The sequence below is a fragment of the Sciurus vulgaris genome (genome assembly GCF_902686455.1).
Source record: "Sciurus vulgaris genome assembly, chromosome: 3".
Taxonomy (NCBI): domain Eukaryota; kingdom Metazoa; phylum Chordata; class Mammalia; order Rodentia; family Sciuridae; genus Sciurus; species Sciurus vulgaris.
The window spans coordinates 19,844,192-19,867,978 of record NC_136463.1 but is presented as its reverse complement, the minus strand read 5'-3'; the positions used below and the strand labels follow the sequence as shown (position 1 = coordinate 19,867,978).

The 23,787-nt window shown below is 45.7% G+C and overlaps 2 protein-coding genes across 4 annotated transcripts; one reads left to right on the top strand and one right to left on the bottom strand.

Annotated features, from left to right (window-relative positions):
• Positions 1 to 1,278: 1,278 nt before the first annotated feature.
• On the bottom strand, positions 1,279 to 14,384 carry DUSP3 (dual specificity phosphatase 3). Of its 2 annotated transcripts, XM_079135399.1 has the most exons (4): positions 14,191 to 14,384; positions 11,134 to 11,360; positions 5,326 to 5,432; positions 1,279 to 4,124 (listed from the first exon to the last, which is right to left on the bottom strand). In XM_079135399.1, exons 1-4 carry the CDS (start codon positions 14,313 to 14,315, stop codon positions 4,041 to 4,043), a joined length of 543 nt encoding a protein of 180 aa, XP_078991525.1. In that variant the 5' UTR covers positions 14,316 to 14,384; the 3' UTR covers positions 1,279 to 4,040. The 2 variants fall into 2 exon arrangements, with proteins under 2 accessions (XP_078991525.1, XP_078991524.1); XM_079135398.1 differs by having other exon boundaries at positions 1,279 to 5,432; positions 14,191 to 14,382.
• Positions 14,385 to 16,365: 1,981 nt separating this feature from the next.
• Positions 16,366 to 20,297, top strand: CFAP97D1 (CFAP97 domain containing 1; the record flags this gene model as incomplete). 2 transcript variants are annotated; one of them, XM_079132482.1, is made up of 6 exons in its annotated part: positions 16,366 to 16,489; positions 17,104 to 17,174; positions 17,428 to 17,546; positions 18,799 to 18,922; positions 19,645 to 19,701; positions 20,189 to 20,297. In XM_079132482.1, the coding sequence occupies 5 exons, from the start codon at positions 16,366 to 16,368 to the stop codon at positions 19,699 to 19,701; spliced, it is 495 nt and encodes a 164-aa protein (XP_078988608.1). In that variant the 3' UTR covers positions 20,189 to 20,297. The 2 variants fall into 2 exon arrangements, with proteins under 2 accessions (XP_078988608.1, XP_078988609.1); XM_079132483.1 differs by lacking the exon at positions 18,799 to 18,922.
• Positions 20,298 to 23,787: the final 3,490 nt, after the last annotated feature.

Sequence of the window (23,787 nt, the reverse complement as noted above, 5' to 3'; positions counted from 1 at the left end):
GGTAGTCTTTTCAGGTTGACTTTTTTCACTTAGTAACACGTGTCCACATGGCCTCCGTGTATTTTCACACCATGATAGCTCATTTCTTTTTAGTGCTAAATAGTGATCCATTGTCTGGATACCCACACCTTTATCTAGACACCTACTGAAGGACAGCTGAGTTGCTTCCAAGCTTGGCAGTTATGAATGAAGCTGCTATAAACATTTGGATGCAGGTTTTTATGTGGACGTCAATTTTAAGTCATTTGGAAAAATACCAAGGAGCACCATTATTGGATCATATGGTAAGAGGATGTTTCATTTTGTAAGAAACTGTCTTCCAAAGCGACTGTAACCTTTTGCATTCCCATCAGCAATGGGTGAGAGGGTTTGTTGCTCCACATCTTCACCAGATGCTTTGTTGTTGTTTTTAAATAAAAAGCATTATGGTTCCTCAGAGGAGAAAATGGTCTCTCCCTCTGAGGAGGTCATGAGAAGACACGGCATTTGGATCTGACTTTGAAGGCTAGGCCAGATTTTCAAAGTAAATTATTTTACCTCAACTTCTCAGGATCATTGAATCTTGGATCTGAAAGGGACTCTGAAGGTCATCTGGTGTCATTCTCTATTTGGTTCAAGAGGTCCATCTAAATTAATGGAAATGGAGGATTCTCCTTATTGGTTTTAAAACTGATTTTGCTCCCCCAGGTCAGTGATACAAAGGGAGTGTCTGGTTTTGGAAGGCATCCGTTTCTAGGCAGGTGTCTGTACTGATGGATGTCGAATCACCTCATTATTTGAAGTTTAGAATTGTTTCTCTCTAAAGTTTAAGGTCTCAGCATAGCTGGAAGTTCCCTGTTCATTCAGCAGCCCCTGGGGTATGGTAGCCCCCAAAAGCTTGTCACTCATTTTTAAAATAGACCAGTGGCTGCCCAAATCCTAATAGGGTAAAACTTCAACTTCACTTGTTTGGAAGACCAGGTGGGGACCAGTCACTTCTCTATCGCCATATATACTGCCACCATCCCTGCTGCCTTTGGAGACTGTCCGCCCTCATTCAGAAGCCCCCCTACCCACTTCCCACTCGCATACACCTCCTCCCTGGTACATCCTGCTGGCTGGGCTGACCTCAGGCGGCTCCTCAAGTAGGAGGCTTGTCTGCCCTCTTCTTCCCGCCCTCCTTCTCAGGCTGGTGGCCCAAGTACTCTGTGCTCTAGGAATACTAAACTGGATCTAGATCTAGATCACGGGCTTGCAAACTATATTTTCTGAACCCCACATGTCCAAAGAGATGACTCATGGTTTTTAAAGTAGGTATTGTAATCATTTATAAATAAAAATATACATTAATCAAATGTGTTTCACATCCATTCTTGAACCCAGGGCCTTGTGCATGCGAGGCAAGCACTCTACCAACTGAGCAGTATCCCCAGCCCTCACATTCACTTAATGGACTGGACACCACTCATTCATTTAGGTTAATTCATTTCAGTGTGTACTTTGGAAATGGAACTTCTGTGCATTTTGAACTTCTTATGAATGGCATCACTTCCGAAGGCCATAGTTCAGGGACTGTTACTGGAAAGATGTCCAACAAATATCTACTTCATAAATATAATCATCACTGAACTTCTAACTAACTCAGGAGGGCTGGTTTTTATATTAGATTTTAAAGACAGAAAAAGCAAACAAAGTCTAGGCATAAAAGTAAAACTGTGATAAGGAGGACAACAAAGCCTTTTTCTTTGTAAGGTAAGACATTTATTTTGGTTACAATTTTAGTGTTTTAACACTGATTGGTGATACAACGGACATTAAACTTGCTTTTTTTTTTTTTTTTTTGGTGATGTTGGGGGTCAAACCCAGGGCCTCACGCATGCTAGGCAAGCGCTCTACCACTGGACTATACCCCCAGCCTGACTTTCTTTTAAAAACCAGTTTGATATCTCCCCTTCGCCTCCAGGAGACCACTCCTTCATAATCAAGTTATCCTTAAAGCCGGAGGAGGTAAGCGGGAACACAAGTTCAGCTTCCAACCAATCTGCAGTCTCACCCTGAGATGGCCTCTATTTCCAGTCAGGACACACTCTTGACACAGAAGAACCAACTTTGTTGGCTCTTTAGTGATTCCTGACACCAGTTTTATGACAAAGAAAATTTCCCATGAGAGAAGATCATCTCTTAACATTTAAGATCAGTGCTTATTTTGGTTAAAACATTAGCATCTTAACATTATTAACATCTTAACGTGAACTTGTGACATAAAAGACACCAACATTCCCTTTCAGAACCATGCCTCGCCATGGGTGGAATACAGCGCCACCTGCTGGCCATTGTATTATTATGCATTCCCTCTAATTTCCTGGTGGTGCTAAATTTCAAGTGGGAATTTTTACTTAGAGGTCCCTACAGTGTGGGAGCCAAAAAAGACCACACAGTCTTCTAGAGGAGTCCCCTCATTTGATAGGTGGTGGTCTATGCTCTCAAATAACTCAGAGTGGCAGGGAAACAGACCAGCTCATGGGAAGGTAGACTGCTTCAATTTGGCGCTCTAATTTTGCCTGGATGGGGCTCTGTTAGTCAAAGAAAGGGATCGGGTCTGGGAAGGGGGAGGGACACCCTGAGTTCCTATTCCATCACTTCCCAGGGATAGAAAGCTCTCCAAGCACAGCTCCCACCCACGGATGGGCACGTGATGGCTCTTACACAACAGACTTGTATTTTACTTAAAGAACTAGGAGCTAAATCTCTTGAAGTAAACATGGGGTTTCTGGGCCTAGAGACTATGAAAAAAAAAAAAAAAAATCTCAAATTCTCAGCAAAGTAGCCCCAAAGGAAAGGTAATAATTCTCCCAAGAGCCAAGAGGTGCTAGTTAATTAGCCAGGCCAACCTGCTGCATTTGCATAAATGATTGAGACTGTCCTATGGGGTAACCACAGCCCGGGCTTAGGAGGGAAGCCCCAACTCCAGTTCCCAAGCCTCTTCCAGAAGCAGAACCCAGGAAGCCTAGGGTTGCTACAAGTTCCCTGGAAGATAACTGCACATTCTAATGCAATCTGCGACCCACACTTTCCACTCCTCCTCCAGGGCTGGGTCAAGGGTGTGAGCTGCAAACCTGGGCACTCCTGGGGAGTTCCTTTCTTGCGGTGTATCACAGGAAAGAACAAATCCAGCTTCCTGGAGCAGCAAACCTAAAACCTTGCCTGGGCTCTGCCTTAAGGACTCTGGAGGTCATGCCCTTAGTCATTTTGAACCAGGTTCCTTTTTTTAAAAAAAAAAAGGGTAACAACATATGATTAATCTCTGTTAACTTTACAGGTTCCCGTGAGGATCAAGTCAGATTAAGTGCAAACTGTGAAGGGAGGGACACAGCTCAGGATGGCCTCTCCACTTATGTGGGGCTATCTGGACGACAGCACAGTGTCTGGAAAAGACAACAGGTCCTAGTTGCTCAGGGCTGTTGTGTTTACAGGAAAAAGGAGATGGGGACTGTCCTGGCTGCGCAGCACTGTTCCTGCTGTGCTCAGAGATCTCACCCCGGGAGTGAGGCCTTGAGGCCACCAGCTTTTCTTCTTTGCTGGAAGCTCCTAGTCAACACTGAAAAAGGCACATTCCCCACCCTGACATGAACACTGCTAGAATTTAAATTTAAACCTGAATCCTAAATATTCAACAAAAGTCCCTGATACTACTTTCACTTCAGGTAAGACTCTTGTGCAAATCCTTGCAAGTGATCCTACATGAATTTAGACTTCGGGGAGCTGGGTACACCCACTAGAACAACACCCGAAATATATTTGACACTCAAAAACAGAGTTTAATTCCATCAACTTTGATGAGATGTCTCTGAGTCGGCGCTGGGAGTAGGCTGAGGACCAACTCTCTGCCCTGAGTGACCCTGAAGACACACAGCATCGCATTACTTTCCATAATAACAAGAACGTCAAGACCCAGCAAGACTGTTCAAAACAAACTCCCATCGTCTGGCAAATGTCCACACACAGTGCTCGTGGGCATTCTGACGTCACCTTAAAAAAGTACTTTAAAAAGCTGTTTCTTTTCATGTTTGCTCTGCCACCAGCATAGGATCCTTGTGGATGCTCCACCATGGCTCATCCTGCCTCACTGAGTCACTCCAGGGCTCCTGCAAGGGCACCAGAGAGCGGTCTCAGCCGCCTGTAAGTGGGCAGGGTGTGCGCCTGGGACCCTTCATTTCCCTGCTGTCCTCGGGCTGCGTTTCTGAGAGGCACGCCCCCACGCACACACCCACGCACACGCTGTAATTGGCTAACTTCCTCCTCCTGTTCTTGGAATAGCAACTGGGACAAAAAAGCAGTTAGCACGAGTGGCTTGGGCTCGCCAACACTATAATTCAAGACAAAACCCTTGTAATTCTCCAAATGGTGGGGTTTTTAAATAGGCTGGACCTTAACACCCTGTTTTCTAAAAAAGAAAAATAAAACCGTGCCCTGAGGCATCGCTTTCCTAACAAGTGAAGTCACAGAGCAGTCCAAGGGCATATTCCAAAGCAGTGCGTTCAGAATTCAAGCATTCCAAAGAGGCACATTTTAAAAATTCTGTGCATTTCGGAGAGTCCGCCAGGAGAACGTGCTTGCCCACCCAAGGGACTCCTCCTGTGGTGTCTTGACTCCTAAGGAAATAATTAAAAAGCAGCCTCTTCCTGGGAATTTCCATCCACTAACTGATGACACCCCCAGCTCGGCTTCGGACCCCACGATGTGCCTCTGTGCATGAGCAGGGTGTGCAAAGCTGTGACGAGACCAGGTGACAGATGTGGTGGGGACAGAGGGGCCCGCACTTGCATAGTTTCTTTACTAGGCTCAAGGTGCTGAGGTCTCCACTCAGGAGAGACTCTGGGGTGTGGGAAGGAGGTCACAAGGAGCCCCTGTGAGTGTCTCAGGCCTCACATTCCTAAAACCCCCTGCCCTGGGCCATGGAGAAGCATGCATGCCACAGGCCTTCCCCTCCAGAGCACCCACCTGAAGAGGAGGACATAAATTACAGGAACAGGACAACCAGGAAGCAAGAATGCCCTCCTTGGCAAGCTTCTTTATATGCCCCCTGGGGGTGGGGGAAGTGGCCCAGGGCCATGTTGTGATAGACATGTAGGCAAGTGCCTTGTGACACTGGGGGCAGGGTACACTGTTTCCTAAACATGGCGGCTTGGGACACCCTCAAGCAGGGCCTTCCCATCAGACCTCTAGAGAAGAGGCCGTGGGGGTGCCCTAGAGTTTCAACTTTCCCTCCTTGACTAGTCTGTCATTAAGCTGGCAGAGCTGGGCCAGGAAACCATCGTTGGGACCAATCTCACGGTTCTGCCTCACAATGCTCAAAGCAGACTTGACATCCATCTTCTGACGCATCATGAGGTACGCGATGACTAGGGTGGGGGAGCGGCTGTAACCCTCACGGCAGTGGACAAGCACCCGGCCTGTAAGAAACAGGGGAGGTTCAGTGAGCTGGGGACATCTGACCACATGACTCTTGTTGAAACTATTCCATGAAAGTTTTAAAAGCATTATGCAGTAGAGCACGGTGGCGCACGCCTGAACTCCCAGCTACTCAGGAGGCTGAGGTAGGAGGACCGCAAGTTGAGGACAGCTTCAGTAACTGAGGCCCTGTCTCAAAATAAAAAGTTTACAAAGGGCTGGGGATATGGCTCAGTAGTAGAGTGCTTGCCTAGCAAGCTGGATCTGGATGCCCTGGGCCCAATCTCCAGTACTGACCAAAAAAAAAAAAAAAAAAGCATTACGCAATGCCATTTGGTGCCCACTGCCCACCAAAATGGCTAAAATGGTAAACACAGAAAATAAAAAGTCAGTCAGTGAAGATGTGGTGCAACAGGGACTCTTCTGGATAGCTGGGGAGGGCAGGCTATGAAGAGGTACAACCAGGCTGAGATGGTGGCTCAGCGGTAGAGCACTCGCCTACTGTGTGTGAGGCACTGGTTTCAATCCTTGGCGCCACATAAAAATAAATAAAATAAAGTTATTGTATCCATCTACAAACAACAACAAAAAAAGGTACAGCCCCTCTAGAAACTGGGGCAGAATCTCCTCAAGCTGAATCCCTGCCCCCCAGCCTAGGAATGCTGCTGAGGACCCTCACCCAACGGGAATGAGCACACAGGTTCACTAAAAGACACGGACCATAATCTACAGTCAGCATGTTCATAAAAGCCCCATGCTGGAAACTCAAGTCCAGGGGCCCATCAACAATAGAATGGATAAATGATACAAATCAACAATCTACACCTTACCAGAAACAACGTGTGTGAAGCACACAAAGAAATATGGTTCCAGAGAGCAGGACAGCTGGCATGACTGAGGTGTGCTATTCAAGCCTGGAGAGTGGCAACTTCAGGAGTGAGGATGGGGGTAGAGGAGGGAACGTAAGTTGGCTTTCCAGAGACTGGCTGTGGGGTTTTTTTCTCCCCCTTTCTTTCTTTTTTTTGGAATTGAACCCCGGAGCACTTACCATGAACTGTATCCCCAACCCTTTCTTTAAAATTCTGAAACAAAAAGTTGCAGAGGCTGGCTGTGTTTTTTCTTAATCTGGGGGCTGATATATGGGTGTGTGACCTTCTCTGTGTATTTTATACTTTAATCAAAGACGAAACATGAAGACAGCGCAAACATCCCCCAACAGATGAATGGAGAAGCAAGCTGTAATGAATCCAGTCAGTGGAATATTACTCAGCAATAAACAGAAAGGAACGACCTGGGATGTGTGGCACATATCCCTAGTCTCACACTAGAGATGAAGCTCAGGATAAAAAGTGCGCACTGGCAGATTCTGTTGATATTAAGCTCTACAAAATGCACATTGATCTCTAGTGACAGAGAGCAAATCACCAGGTGCTGGGGAATATGGAGCAAAGGGGCAGGAGAGTCACTGAAGGACATGAAAAATTTGGGGAGGTGATGGATATGTTTACTGCCTTGCTTATGGCGATGGTTTCACAGGTGTGCATGTGCCAAAACTCATTCAGTTGTTTCCTTTAACATGTAGCCAACTGTATCTCAACACAGCAATTTTAGAAGGACCAATATCAAACACAAATGCGAACAAAACCAACACACATACGCATATACTGCCCTCTCCTGGCTCTCCAAGTGGCCCTGGGGCCCTATAAAGTCCAGCCCTCCTCTGCCATAATCTCCTGCTGTCCTTCTCCCAGCACTCCACTCTGTCCTTGGCCTGCAGTCCCCCTTTCCCCAGGTGTTTGCTCAAATGTCACCTTCCCAGGAAGGACCTTCCTATCCCCAAACCACAGGCCACTCCCATCCCCTCCCCTGCCTTAGCCACAAGGATCTCTTGCTTGTTCCTTCTCACTTCCCCACTGAAATGCAAGTTCCAGGAGGGCAGGTATGTGTTCTGGTTTGCTCCCTGAAGGAATGAAGGAAGAACAATGAGGAGAGGCCAGGGGTCACTGTCAACAAAGTCCCAGGACACTGCAAGGAGGCCCTGTGGGCTGCCCCATGCAGAGTGCTCAGTTCAGGTCCCTGTCACACCTCATATATATATATGTGTGTGTGTGTGTGTGTGTGTGTGTGTGTGTGTGTGTGTGTGTGTGTGTGTGTATACACATATACATACACACACATTTTATTTATTTATTTATTTAAAGGCTCCTGGGCTCAAATGATCCTCCTGCCTCAGCCTTCTGCAGTTGGAGCTACAGATGTGTATTATTCACCCAGTCTCACTGTACCCTCTTAACACCTCTAAAAGGAGCTCTCTCCATCATGCCTCACAACCACCAAGCCATACTCTGCCCAGCAGCTGGAAGGTTCTTTTTAAAATACAAATATGATCTGCCACCTTCCAGAGGGTAGGGTCTAGTCTCCAAAGTGTGGCTTCTAAAGCCACCTGCTTTGTTGCCATTTACTCACCTTGATGCCTTTGCATGTATTTTTCTCTCTACCTCAAATACCCTCTCCCTCTTGGCTACCTAGAAAACTAGTCACCCTTCTGATGCCAGTTCCAGTATGTCCACTGTCATCATAGGGGTTTAAAACCCAAATTTCTAAAGCCATCTGAACCTGGGTTTAAATTTTAGCTTGCTGGCTATGATGGTCAAACAGGTCAATCTGGCTAATCTGCAGGGCCCAACTGCTTATTACAATACTAGACTGGATGTTGCTGTGAAGGTATTGGGCCATTGTAATTCACATCTCCTATCAACGGACTCTAATGGAGATACCTTACCATATAGGTAGACCTCACCAAATAAGCTGAAGACTTACTGAAGACCCACAGGACAAAAACAGGTTTCCTAGAGAAGTAATTCTGCCTCAAGACTTCTTTAACACAGAAACCCTGCCTGAGTTTCCATTTTGATGGCCTGTCATACAGATTTCAGACTTACCTGCCCTGACAATCATTTGAGACAATTCCTTAAAATAAATCATATATCAGACGTATATGAATATCTACATATATATATATGAGAGAGAGAGAGGGAGAGAGAGAGAGAGAGAGAAAGATAAATCAATACAGTATTCCTCCCTTATCTGTAGTTTTGCTCTGCACAGCTTCAGTTACTTGTGGTTAACCACGGTCAGAAAATATGAAATGGAAAATTCCAGAAATAAACAACTTATAAGTTTTGCATTTTGGGTTGTTAAGAATAGTGTGATGAAGCCTGAAGCCACTGCGCTCCCTCCTGCCCAGCACGTGAATCACCCCTTCCTCCAGTATATCCACAACACACACTGACGGACCGTGAGTCACTCAGTAGTGGTGGATGGGCTATCAAGGCCTTGCAGGGTTTGTGTTCAAGAAGCCTTCATTTTACTTAGTAATGGCCTCAAAGAGCAAAAGTAGTGATGCAAAAAAGGCAGAAGATGAAACATGGAAAGGCAGGTGAACTCTGGGACTATGTGGCAAGCTACAGGGCACACAGGAAAATGCACAGAATGTACAGGGCTTAGTACATCTATCTGCAGTTTCAGGCATCCACTGGGTGATCCTGGATCACATCTCCTGAGGATAAGGGAAGGACTACTATATAATAAATAAATATAATAAATCAAATATAAACACACACACACACACACACACATTCTACTGGCTGTTTTTCTGGAGCACACAATAAATAATACCCCAAACAAGAAGTCCCCTGTGGCACCCAGTACATGGGTATTATTTGGAGGGAAATTTGATGACCTCTTCTGCTCTCCTCACTCTGTCCCAAAACACCATTCTATTTTTCCAGAGTCTCCCAAATCAGGAGGTGGGAAACCTCCACTTTCCTGCCCATTCACTCTGTGGCCATTATACCTACAGCATTCAGAGTAGAGCTTCTGCCAGGTGCAATGACACACACCTGTAATCCCAGCAGCTGGAGAGGCTGAGGCAGGAGGATCATGAGTTCAAAGCCAGCCTCAGCAGCTTATTGAGACCCTAAGCAACTCAGTGAGACCCTGTCTCTAAATAAAGTACAAAAAAAAAAAAAGGGCTGGGGATGTGGCTCAGTGGTTAAGTGCCCCTGGGTTCAATCCCTAGTACAAAAAAAAAAAAAAACAAAAAACAAACCGTGGAACTTCTCTTGCCCTACCTGGGAACAGGACCCTCTGCAGAGTAGATGCCTTGCCACCTGGAATGTGCTCTGTGCCCAGGACACACAGCCTACCACGCATCCAGGCCGGCCCAGATGCCAACTCCTCCACACAGCCTCCCATGATTTTCCTAGCTGGAAATATGTCTCCCTCCTCCGAGCACCCGCCAGCCATCCCATCTGGTTCTCTTAGTGATTGGTCCTTGGTCCCTTAAGACCAGTACATTTCTGCTGACTCACTTGCCCAGTCTTGAAAGCATTTACACATGGCATTTGAGCCCACAGAATTCATTGTCACTTGTTCAGTAATCATTTGCAGTATGCCAACTACAGAATGTACCTGATGCTACATCAGATGCTGGGGAGATGGACAAGGGACAGAGGACCCAGTTTGAGGGCAGGCTCACAGAAGAGAGGATGCTATACCCAGCCCTACAGCATGGGAGAAAGCTTGCCAGAGGACAGAGGAGAGACAGACAGCATGAGCTTTTCAGATTGAAGAGCCAGCCCACATGGACTAGGGCAGGAGGTCAAAAGAAGCCAGGGTATGTTCCTGGTTGGCTGGAAAGAGGAAACAAAGTCAAAGAATTCTGAGTCCCCTGAATGGATGACTAACTAATGAGAAGAACAAATTCCATTCCCTTAACTGGGTCTCTTGTTCTCCATCTATACAAGGTGAAGAACTTAGCAGAGCTGGAGGGAAGGTGGGCTAGGGTAGGGAATGACGGTGAGCATGAAGAAGGCCTGAGCGTAGAGTGTGCAGTTTCCCTAGTCAGTAAAACTCTCCACCAGCCCCTCTGCAGTTCCCCATCAGGCCCACCTATGTCTGGGGGCTGCAGGAAGCATTTAAAGACTGGCTAGAAGATTTGGCCTGTGGGCTGTAGTCTGCTGATCCACAGCCTAAGCCAGTCAGGGTGGCCCCATTTCCCCTGGCCGTGTGAGTAACTAGCCAATGAAGTGGGAGAGGATCCACTGGAGGAGTTCTGGGGAATGTTCTCTTTGCTCTCAAAAGGACAGAAATGGGAGGAAGAAATGGCTGCTCATCAGCTGCACTCTGTCCATTTGGGGTGTGGTGGCCAGATCCCATCTTGGGACCACAGGGGAGTACCCAACAGTGAGGGCAGTGGAAGAAAAACAGGGAAAGAACCTAATCCAGACACCACCACTGAGCTGTGCCATCAACCAGCCCTGCTGCTCCTTTGCCTGAAGACTTCTTATCAGGGACGATGTACCTGAAGACTTCTTATCAGGGATGATGATAAATTTTCCTTATTATAAGAGCTTTCTGAGTTGGGTAGAGAGGTAAGTGGCTAGAAACCAACCCTCAGCCAAAAGTTTCCAATGCAAGGACCTGGCATTGCCAATGTGTTAAAGGGCTGAATATTTTATACAGTGTGGGGCCACCTGACAGGCAGAAATTAAGCAAAGAGAACTCTGAAGCTCTCATTCAGTCACCACAGGGAGTGAGAAACAAAAGGATTTCCCAGAGGAGACCTGTTGTGGGTCTTTCCAGAAAGACAGTCCATGTGAAAGCTGCCTTCCATTTGTTCCTGGGCAGCAGGTCCCTTACCATTCTTTTGAGCCAAGGCCTGGTCAATGAAGTCTGCAGCCCTTTCAAAGTAAGCACTGAGGTTGAACTCCTGTGTGTCATTGGCCTTGATGCCCAGGTAGGTGATGCCGGAGTCCTTGTAGAAGTTCGCATTGGTATTGACATGCATGAAGGACCTGCCCTCAGCGGCGTTCAGGACATGAGTAATGCCCAGTTTCTGCAGCTTGGGAATGTCCTGAGCCACAGACCTGGAGAGGAGACAGCAACAGGTTATGATTAACTGACCAACTAGCCTTGGGGGAGAAAGAGTGGGGAGCATCTGAGCCTCTTGGCAAAGTAAGGAAGCCCTCTGTGTGCTGGACCCAGCTGGCTTCTACAGTCTCATCTCATGACCTCTCTCCTCACTCTGGCCATATCCAATTTCCAGCAGCTGCCCCAAATAGACTGGTGGTTTCATGCCCCAGCTACCCCTCTGCCACCCTTTCCCGCCTTCTCTGTAGACACACACCCTCTCATCTTTCACCATCCTCTGCACTATTGCCTCCCCTCCATTCCGAGTGGCATCGTGCTCCCTCTATCATGATACAGACAGTGGATAAAAACAGCTCTGGAGCTAGACTGCCAGGGTCTGGATCCAGCCTGTCATTTACCAGACAATTTGAGTAAGTCACTTCACCTCTCTCTGCCTCCATTTCCCTCTCTGTACAATGGGAACGATACTGGTGCCTACTGCTTGGCATAGTTATGAGTGTTGAATGCGCCATTCTGCAGATGGAGGCTGACTCCACCCTAAGTGCTACTATTCCAACATATGGTTGTACTTGTTTAAAGGTTGTGAGCTCTTTGGGAAGGGAACTATGTCTGTTTCAGGTCAGTCTCCAGCACTTGTTGTGGTGCCTGGCATGTAGTATGTACGAGTGACAGAGTGATGGAGAATGAAATCATCATGCCAGGCAGCCCCTTCCAGGTCTCACTAAGGGATCCTTCTTGCCACACTCTGGGCGAGTTAGTACTTGGAGAATAAGGAGTCTCAAGAGAACCATGGAGTTTACAAAATACCTGATCTGAATGGTCAAAGGGTCCCTTTATTTCATTTCACAACAACATCCCAATTCAAACAACAGTTACTACATCATAGTGGTGCTTCCTACATGATCTCCTTTGTCCACCACAGCAGGCTTATGGGAGAAAAGGAGGGAAATGCCCCCACCTGACAGAGCTTAAATCTAGCAGGACAGATGGGACAGAGGGAAATGCATGTGCACACACAGGTGCTGATCTGGAGCTGGGAAGAGAGCTTCTTTCTCCTGACATCCACCAGCCCTGCTCTCAATTCCACCTCCCTCTGCTTCACGTGCCCACATCAACTCCAACACCTGCTGACAAGGAGAACACGGCTCACATAGGTTTTGTCCCTGCCTAGTGAGGATGTGGTTGGAACCCTAATTTTGCTAAGGGATTCTGGTGGGTGGAGTGGGCTTGAGTTTTCTCAGCACTAGAGATTCAGTTGATTCCACTGAGCACCCCCCCCCCCCACTATACCCTGAGATTTGATTAGAGGACAAGGGTTGTTTCCTACAGTGGCTACCACATTTGCTACTCTGGCTACTACCAGACATTTACAACCTTGCTTTCCACTTGGAGTAGCTACAGCTCAGTGTGCCAAACTGCCCTGACAGCCTGGTTGCTGCTTGGATAGCTGGTGGGTAGGCAGTTTCCCTAGAACACTGCAATTATTGGGCCATTGGCTGACACTTTGAGACTCTTTTTAGTTGTTCCTGCTCAGGACACTGAACAGTATTCTAAAGCAATGGCTGACAGAATGAACAAAGACGAGTCATTCCCATTCATCTCCCTTCTCTAGTATTAATTCAACAGTGGACACATAAACCATTATCACTATTATCATGACTTCTATGAATGAACATTACACAGTGTCTGACATCTAGCAGGGGCTCAATGTGATAAATAAGTGATGGGATGGATGAGACCTGTCCCCATGAGGCTAAGGACCTTGTGAACCTTTTCTAGGTCCATGATTACCCCCATTTCAGTGGCAGTCCCTGGAAGGTTAAGCAGCAGGTGCTAGTGCAGGACCAGCCACACACACACATGATCAAGACACTGACCCTGTCCTTACAATCCCTCAATCACTCTGAATCACGGCTCCTTCTGTGTGAAATGAGATGAGGGTTTAGTTCCTAGTTCTTGACATGCAATTCTTGGACTGGAACAATGAGTTTAGGACTTTGATAACAGTCCTCTGAGTCTCATGAATATCCAACCCAAGCCCTCCCAAGCTGTAGACCTGCTGGTATTTCAGTACCTCTCAGAATTGCTATCACTGGTTCTACTCTGCTGCCTCTGAGGGATTCTTATTAGTAATCTGAATAACAGGAAAATGGAAAAATCAATTTGATAAGAGGAACACATAAGTAATAAATAATAAATGCATTTCCTGGTGATAAGATTGGGAGCCTTCTCCAGGTGATGGTTTGGATCCTTTTTACGATTTTGATTCATCCCATCTAAATCGAATCCTCTCTGGAAGGTAAGAAAGTAGCCAGGAAATCCCTGGTCCAATTCTAACTCTCTCATTTGGGGTATTTCAATTCCCTGAACTGGGCCTGCAGGGCCGGGGAAAGTTCCACGCCCGGATTGTGACGTCAGCCCGTTGCCATGGAAGCAGAGGCAGACATTCCGCGGTGACCTCACTGCAGAACCAGGCTGCTGTCACATGACACGCGCGGGCAGGAGACCGGCCGGGTTACAGAGGGCCACCTGTTAAGTGAACATGGTAGCCCGACCCCGCCCAAAGCCGAACCCCAAGCGGGTGGCAGCTGAGCGCCGGGCCTGCACCCTTCGGTCTCCTCGCAACCCGCGACCGGGCCGGTCGGGAACCAGCGCCTCCGCTCCACGCGCGGGGGTGGGCGTCGACTCCAGCCGGGTCCCCAGCCCCCACTCCCGCTCCCGGAGGGGTGACAGTGCTCGGGCTCCCCACAGCGTCCCCACCCCGGCCTCGGGTGGGCAGGGTGCCCGGGAAGGGGCGTCGGGGCCGCGCCGGCAAGAGGGACTCACGCGTTGCCCACGTAGATCCTCGGGGTGACCTCGTTGCACGGCTGGCTCGGGAGGCTGTAGCAGCCACTGCCGTCTGAGAGCAGGTCATTGAGATCCTGCACCGAGAGTTCGAACGGGCCCGACATGGCGGCGGCCGGGCCCTGCACGCCCGGGCAGGAGCGAGCGAGGGGAAAGCGGCCGGGTCAGCGGGGCGGGGCTGGCGAGCCGGGAGCCGCCCCGGGGGCGGGACCACCGCGCGCGGGAAGCTGCTGAACGCTGCGCGGCGCGCGGGACCAACGCGCTGGGCTGGCGAAGGACGCGCGCAGCCAGAAGCCCACGCTCCTCAGGGCGCGTCCCCGGGCGGAAATGCCGCCACTCCTGAGTATTAAGGGTCCTCTCCCACCCTCGACTGGGCAGTTTCGGTATCTTTGTAAACCGGGAAGTTCAGTAACGTCCTTCACCGAACCAAATTCAGGGCGCCGTAAATATTCCCATGGACCTGGGTACACCCAGGTGTCGCTTTTTCAGGATGACAGTGTCACCCGGGGTCTACTGTGAATCTTAATTCTCCCTGCTGCAGACTAGAAGTGATGGCATCTTCCCCGACTCCCCCATCGCGGGCTTGTCCGAAACGCAGACTCTCTGCCCCAGTCCAGACCCCCAGGGGATCCTTACCGAGGCCGAAAGTCTTAAGAAGCCCTACTCTGTGGCATGTCCTCTTTCAACGGTCGTTGAGAGTCAGCGTCGTGCTTAAAAGCTTAGACTATGCAGCCAGGCTTGGAATTCTGACCCTGGGAAATAAACCTCTCTAAGCCTGTTTGCTAAAGAAAAGGAGGGGGCAGTGTTAATAAAAAATAATAACACATATTGAGCATCCCTAATCTGGAAATCTGAAATGTTCCAAAATCTGTAACTTTGTGCAGACATGCCACAAGTGGAAAACTCCACGCCTGACCTCTTGTGACCCACCATAGTCAAAATGCCAGTGCACTAAAAATATTGTACAGATTACAATAGGCTGTGTATATAAAGTGTATATGAAACATAAGTTAATTTCAAGTTTAGACTTGGGTCCCATTTCATAGATACCTCATCACATATATTAAAATATCCCCAAATCCAAATACAAATGGTCCCATGCATTTCCAATAAGGGATACTAAGTTCCTAACTCCAAGTGTTGTTGGAAAGATTAAATGTGACAGGAAATCACCTAGCACTAATAGTGAGCACTAAATAAGTATTGGTCCTTCCTCCAACACTGAATGTGTTACACAGTCACTGGGTGCTACTCTGTGCTAGTGTTGACATCACTCAGACTCCTTTGCAGCCCTTCTTGAAGTAGAGGCCAGCCCACTATAAGTCACATGGTGGTAGTGGCTCAGCTTTTGCTGAGTTCCCACTAAGTGCAAAAGTACACTGTCCTGGAAGAAAGCCGCCCTCCCCTACTCACGAAAAAAATGGCAGATTCCCTTCCCCATAGGGGCAAATATGGTCCCTGGAATTTAGGAACTCACATCCTGAACCCACCTCCGCCACTAACTTGGTTCTTGAGCAACTTTGCTGCTGCTCTGGACTTCAATTTCTTCATCTGCAAAGCAATGAAATTGGATCAGATTATCATTAAGGCCATCTTTCATCTTCCCCAAAAGCTTGTGGTTTTGTCCCTTCAGGGAAACTGTTTGTAGTAGGGACTACTTGGCTTATAGCCCAAGGTATATAACCAAGGATGGAACTTATCCCCCAGCCCATGCCTATGCCATCCGACCCTCCCTTTTCCTTTTAGTGTTACCATCTACATTCCATTCAGGTGGAGGAACTTCCCTTGCCCTTGATCTTGACCTGGACCTAGGTTAGCATGAAAAATACAAGCCCAACACAGAGAATATGTTTTAGGAGATATAAATGCTCATTACCCTGATTTTATCATTACATACCATATAAATGTCTCAAATTATCATTCTGTACCCCACAAATATGTGCAAGTTTTATATCAATATAAGTTTTAAATTGAAAACAAAGTTTTAGAAAGTAGATGCCTAGAGATAGCCAGCATGTTCTCCTCCTTCTATTCCTTTCCCAAGAGTTGGCCCTGATGTCATAATTGGATAACTATGACATCCTGTCATGGAGACAGCTAAGTACCTCACAGAGGAAACTAGATGCCTCATTTCTGAAGTTAGACTAGAAAGAGAAGATGAACAATTCCCTGGATTATCTGGCCTACCCTGTTATCGTCTCTAATCATAGACAAAGCACAACCTTCAGGAAAAAACTGGATCTTGGCCACTATGTACTTCACAGGAATAGAATACAAATAGGTATGTGGATAGTTTGGCTAGACACTGCCATAAGGGGTTCTCCAAGGGTCCACCATAGAGATATCAACTTTGGGATGATATAGTCTTATCTGCTGAGTTTGTTCAAGAGGACATTAGTATTAGTAACAAAATTTATTTTCCACCAGGAACTTCATGGGTGGAAATACTTATTTTAAACTCTTTAAAGCCAAAATAAGTTAGAAGATAGGACTTCAGTGCCCAGTAGATAGAGGCTGTTTATCTCTGTAAATGTTCCTCACCATTCTTTCACTACTGCTCAAAACTCTTCAGAGCCAAGCACAGTGGCTCACCCATAATCCCAGTGACTTGGGAGACTGAGACGGGAGAATCGCAAATTCTAGGCCAGGCTCAGTAACCCAGTGAGGTTAGCGAGGCCCTGTCTCAAAATAAAAAATAAAAAAGGACTGGGGATGTGGTTCAGTGGTTATAGTGTCTCAGGGTTCAATCCCCAGTACCAGGAAAAGGAAAAAAAAAAGATCATGGCCAGAATATAGTCATAAAGTTCATTAGTCAGAGTTTATTCTAGTAACTTTTCTGAGGCCGTCACTAGGATTCCTGGGCAGTAACATTGATCTTTTATCCCTTTTCTCTAGTGAAGCCCGCGGTCGATACCAAACCTCCAATGGCACACACACATCACATTTTAAAATTGAGCAGACTACAGGTATTTGTCCTTGCCATTGGCAGGAATATTTTATTGATTTTTTATCTTTGCCCTAAAGAGAGTCACCTTCCCAGAACCTCCTAGATGCCCACCTAACACAAAGCTTTACCTCCCTATACCCATCAGCTCCATTTTCCTAAGCTCTGCTCTTCTCCACGGTGACCCACAGTCCCAAAGGAGAGTTATGCTCAGCCACCGTGTGCCAGAGCAAGCACGCAATGATGTCACCATGTGGGATGGGGTTTCTTAACAGGGTGAACAAAAGAAAATCGACAAAATCGAATATGAAAATAAGCAACTGTGTCAGAAAATTGCCAATGCCCATCGTGGCCCTGCCAAGGTGGACTGCTGGAATGAATATTTTTCCAAAAGGTAGTGTTCTTCCTCTGCATTTCATTTTTAGGTAGTCAATTGGACCTTCCCCCTGGGTTTCAATGCAAGATTCTCATGAGCTAGAGAAATACTTTTTAATTTTGAGAAGTAACCAAAGAGACCATGTTGAGAATGGAAACTTCAGAAATGGAGAACTTTCTCTAGCATCAAAGAACTAACTTTAATATAATCTAAGAGACTTTTCAGAGTTTTATTCAGAGTTTGTCACACGAATGCACTGCATATTTTTATAAAATGATGATCATGTGCCTTCGTCATTTGGGCTGCAGTACCATTACTGGGGTAGCTTATAAACAATAGAAATTTATTTCTGACAGTTCTGGAGATTGGGAAGTCCAAAGATCAAGGCACCAGCAATGAGGTGTCTTGTAAGGGCTGCTTCCTGCTGCACAGAATCCATCTTTTCACTCACAACACAGTGGGAGGGGCAAAGGGGTCTCTCTCAGACTTCTTCCATAAGGACACGAATTCCATTAGGATGATTTAATCCCTCCCCAAAGTCCTACCTCCTAAGACCATTACTTTGGGGGGTAGGATTTCAACATGTGAATTTGGGGAACACACATTCAGACCATAGCACCATAACTGAGACTATGACACAGTATTCTTAAAATTAGTTCCAAAAATATTTCTTGAGCAACTACTATGTGTTAGGCACCAGGAATAGATGAAATAAGACATGTATTTTCTAACCTCAAGGAACTTAAAGTCTGAGAAAGGGAGCCATCTATGTAAATAATGCCAATGTGAAGTGGTCAGAGCTACGAAAGAGGTGAAAGCAAAGGAAAGAATTTGGTGGAGGTGTGTGTGTGTGTGTGTGTGTGTGTGTGTGTGTGTGTGAAGATGCCTTTCCTAAATCCTGTTATATCTCAAACAAAATTGAAACCTGAGGAGTGTGAGATTCTCTAAAGTTTGTAGCCAGCCATTTGTGACTTATCCATTGGGAGCCCTTCCCCCATCATTTAAACTCCAGGTTCTCGATCCTGGTTTCACATTATAATACTGGGGGAACTTTTTAAAATTGCCTAGTGCCCAGGCTCTATCTCAGACCAATAGAGTAGAATCATCTAGTGGGCAGGCTTGCCTTTGGGGCCTCAGGGCTTTGCAGAACTCTTTCCTCCCTGCACTTGGGCAGCCTGACACTAAACTGGCTTCGCAACTTCACCTCCCCCTCCCCCATCCCCAAGAAGCATTTTCTCCTTCATCCATCTCTGGTTTTGTGTTTTTTCAGCTTAAACAGAGAAACGAGGAACCGCGAACTAGTGAGAATTACTGTGGAAAACCAGGGCATTCTGAAGAGGCTTGGTGATCGCAAACCCCACTATGACCGCAGTGCATCTGAGATAGACTGGCAGGCATGTGGGCACTCTTGTTATATTCCCAGGCACCCATGGAATTTGTCTGTGGTCAGCCTAGGGAGGGTCTCAGAAGGAACCCCGAATGGCTGGATTTATGGGAAATGCAATGATCACCAAAAGGAAAATCACCTAAGGTGACAAAGTTAAGAGGCCCAAACCATCAAACAGCTAAAGACATTATGATAACAATGCTGTTATGTGCCAGTTTTGGAAAATATTTGGTAGCATCTTCCTGGTACTTTAATTCATTAAGAAAGCCGGGCTCAGTGGCACATGCCTGTAATCCCAGTGGTTTGGGAGGCTGAGGCAGGAGGATCGCCAGTTCCAAGCCAGCCTCAGCAAAAGTGAGGCACTGAGCACCTCAGTGAGACCCTGTTTCTAAATAAAATTCAAAATAGGGCTGGGGATGTGGCTCAGTGGTCGAGCGCCCCTGAGTTCAATCCACAGTACCCATTCACCCCATTCCCCTAAAAAAAAAGAAAAAGCTCCATGTGTAAAGTGAAGGGTGCACAATTCCATTCTGCCTGTGATCGATTTGCCTCGTTTTAGGAATGACTCCTCAAAAAGGGGTGGGGGGGAACCACTTGCAGTATGTTTTAAAACCTCCGCTTCCTGGATTTAGTCTGTAAACCTTTCTAAGCCATTCTTAGAATTTAGAACTTCAGCTGCAGACCATCACCCTGGCATTGACAAAACCTTTCTGATTTTTTTCCTTCTAGAATTCAAGGCGTTATATCAGAAATACAACAAGATATCTTCTCTCCCAAGATGAATAGGTATGTCTCCTTACTCTAAAGAACATTGCCACCTCAGTTGCTACCAAAGCCCTAAGAACTGCATAAATGGTGAACAAGGGGCCCTGCTTAGGGGATAATTTTTGCTCTTCTGGTATACTATTGTTTGGCATCAATTCAGGGAATTGAGAGATCTTTGACTTCTCTCCATACAATAAGGAAATGACATTATCTTCTATCATCAGCTTTGAGGCTTTATGGGAACCTGAAAGGAAGTGATTTGTTACAATAAAACATTAACAGGAGGCCTCTGGCTTTAAAGTCGTGCCAAAGCTACCGTACAGGTCTCTGTCACTATTCAGAAGTACTGTCATTTTGGCATTTGCTATGATTTGACATTATTAGCTAATGACGAAGTGGTTCTCTCTTCAAGAGAGAAAGGAGAAATGGACACTCGGGCTTTTCAAAGAACAGGGCTGTATAATTGATGACTCTTCTCTTTCTCTTTGTCCACCCCCTCCACCCCAAGGCAAGGTTGGAAAACCTTGGAAAAGACACAAGAGAAGATCCTAGGATTTCTTGGCTGCTCAGACTCCTGAGACACTCCAGAGTGGCTGAAGGCTCAATCTTAGGATGCGACAATAAATCTTGGAAATAAAATAGGGCAGACAGGGGAATATGCAATGACCATTTTTTATTGGAGGTTATAAAAAGAAGTTTTAAGGAGGTGGGGAGGGAGAGAGACCCGAGATGACTCCTAAATACACGCCATCATCACCATGCTGGGGTGAAAAGGTGGGGTGAGGTGATCTAGCCACAAGCCTGTCACTGTGAAAATGGAAAACAAGAGCATGTGATGGCATCAACACTCAGACCACACAAGGAACAAATGCCATTAGTTCTCTGTGAATACACACACTTGGAAAAGAAGGCTTCATTGTGGCTTCCATGTACTCTGGCCATTGATAGGCAGCTGCAGCTTTGAAACTGTCTCAAAACGTGTGGTGAGACAATGACACGTCGCTTCTGTGATTGCTAATCATGCTGATCTTGAGCACAATTTAAAATATTTTTTAAATTAACATAATAATGGCACTCATTCATGGGATACAGGGTGATATTTTGACACATGTATAAAATGTGCAATGATCAAACCAGGGTTATTAGTATGTTTATCACACCAGTGTTTACCATTTCTTTGCATTGGAAACACTCAAAATCCTCTCTCTAGCTTTTATTTATTTATTTATTTTGGTACCAGGGATTGAACCCAGGTGTACTTAACCACTGAGCCACATCCCCAGCCCTTTTTTGTATTTTGTTTAGAGATAGAGTCTCACTAAGTTGCTTAGGGCCTCACCAAATTGCTGAGGCTGGCTTTGAACTTGTGATCCTCCTGCCTCAGCCTCCTGAGCTGCTGGGGTTACAGGCATGTGCCACCACACCTGGGGCTCTAGCTATTTTGAAATAAATTAACTATTGTCACCCTACTGTGGTATAGAACACTACAACTTCATCCCCTTGACTGTGGTTTTGTACCCGTTAACCAAATCGTCTCTGTCCCCTCCTCCAAGCCCCTGGTGACTGCTGTTCTACTGTTTTTCTGATATCAACCTTTTTAGCTTCCTCATGAGTGAGAACATGTAGTATTTCTTTCTGAGCCTGGCTTATGAGCCTGATTTTTAAAACTTTCTACTTTGAATTAATGAGACTCACAGATAGTTACTAACAAATATGCACCTTCACCCAGGCTCCCCCAATTTTTAGCATCTTGCAGAACTATAGTACAGGGCCGGGGCGTGGCTCAGTGGTGGAGCACTTGCTTAGTATATATGAGGGCCTGGGTTCCATTGCCAGCACCAAAACAAAACTGTACAGTACACTATCAAAACCAAGGAAGTGTCATTGGTACAATTCCTAGAGCAAACGCAGATTTCATCAGTTATACAGTGCATTCATTTGTGTGTGTGTGTAGCCCTCTGCAGTTTTGTCATGTGTAGCTTTGTGTAACCACAACCAGTCAAGATACTTAACTCTATCACTGATCTGTTTTCCATCTCTATAAATACATTATTTCGTAAGTGTTACATAAGTGGGATTGCACAGTATATGTCCTTACTGGTTCTGGTTGTTGTTTTTGTTGTTGTTTTATTTTTGGTACTGGGAATTAGACCCAGAAGGTCTCACCAATGAACTACACCCCAAGCCTTTTTTTTTTTTTTGTGGTGCTGGGGATTGAACCCAGGGCCTTGTGCTTGACAGGCAAGCACTCTACCAACTGAACTATATTTCCAAGGCCCAGCCTTTTTTTTTATTTTAGTTTGAGACAGAGTCTTGCTAAATTGCCCAAGCTGGCCTTGAACTTGCAATCTTCCTACTTTGGCTTCCTGAGCTGCTGGGCTTACAGGCATGCACCACCATTCCTGGCTGTGTCCTTCTTTTAAGATTAGTTTGGTCCATTATAATTTCCTCAAGGTTCATCCACGTTGTATGCATCGATCACTTGTTCTTATAGATAAGTAGTATTCCACGCTATGGATGTGTCACATTTGTAACCATATGACCACTGAAAGACATTTGAGTAGTTTCTAGGTTTTTAAAAAATATTATGAATAAAGCTATTATGAAGACCTGTGCACACGTTTCTGCATGAAAATAGGTTTGGATTTCTCTGGGATAAGTACCCAAGAGTGCAATTGCTGGGTCATATGGTTAGTCTGTTTTTAGTTTTAAAATGAGCCTACAAAACCATGTTCCAGAGTGGCTACACACCATCTTACATTCTCACCAGCAATGAATGAGTGATCCAGTTTCTCTACATCCTTAGCAACATTTGATATTATCTTTTTTAAATTTTAGCCATTCTGATATGTGTGTAGTGACATCTCATATGGCTTTAATTTGCATTTCTTTGATGGTTAATGAAGTTGAACATCTTTCCTGTGCTTATTTGCCATCTGTATATCCTCTTTGGAAAAATGTCTGTGTCTACCCATGTCTTTTGCTCATTTTTTAAATATTGAATTCTGAGAGTTATTTACATATTCTAGATCCAAATCCTTTGCTAGATATGTGGTTTGCACATATTTTCTCCCAGTCAGTGAAAAAGCCTCTTAACAGGGTCTTTCACAGAGTGAAATATTTTTATCTTTATGATGTCCAATTTATCAATGATGAAAGCCTTCTGTGTCTTGACTGTATCAAAGTCAATATCCTGGTGTGACATCATACTAGTTTTGCACTGTACCACCTCAGCGGGGAACTGGGTAAGGAGTTCACAGGATCTCTCCATAATATTTTTTACATGCATACAAATCTATTATTTCAAAATATAAAGGTTAAAGAAAAAATCAAGGTAGTATATATTATTAACTGGTTCAAATTGATCTCAGTTTGAGGAACAACCATTCTTCTAGACATTCTGGGGGGTCTTTACCCTTTTATCACCACCCCCAACCCCAGGCATAGCTTAAATTGACAAGGCCTACTTCTCAATCTCTATATGTGCTGCCTTCCATATTTCAAGCACTGATGATTTATTAGGATTTTTTTGCATTTATTTTGTAGGTACTGGGGGTTGAACCCAGAGGACCTCTGCAACTAAGCTATAGTCCCAGCCCTTCTTACTTACTTAATTTTTTTAATATGGAACAATTCATGAATTTGAATGTTATCCTTGCAAAGGGGGCCATGCTAATCTCCTTTGTAGTCTTCCAATTTTAGTATATGTGCTGCCAAAGTGAGTACCCTTTTTACTTTATTTTGAGACAGGGTGTTGGTAAGTTGCTGAGGCTGGCCTCAAATTTGCAATCCTCCTGCCTCAGTCTCCTGAGTAGCTGGAATAATAGGCATGCACTACCATGCCTGGCCAGGCACTTGTGATTTATGACTAGTATTATTAATGCAAAAATACATCCATATCACTCTCTAGCTTGCTACTTCCAGTGATTTACCATTCTTCCATAATGGGACATCACCTTAATTATGACATACAAGGCACTCTGTGATCTTGTCCCTCTCTTTGCAGACTCTACTAATAGGAATTCTTAATTTCAATGAATAAATGTCAAATGTTGATATAAGTAGTGAAGTAGTTTATTAAAAGAATATAGATTCAGCCTGGCATGA

Excerpts from the sequence above, each read along its gene's own strand:
- DUSP3 (XM_079135398.1), bottom strand. The coding sequence starts at position 14,315 with ATGTCGGGCCCGTTCGAACTCTCGGTGCAGGATCTCAATGACCTGCTC. Across the intron at positions 11,361-14,190 it reads AGGATCTACGTGGGCAACGC|GTCTGTGGCTCAGGACATTC; the intron begins GTGAGTCCCTCT and ends TCTCCTCTCCAG. Across the intron at positions 5,433-11,133 it reads GGCCTTGGCTCAAAAGAATG|GCCGGGTGCTTGTCCACTGC; the intron begins GTAAGGGACCTG and ends TGTTTCTTACAG.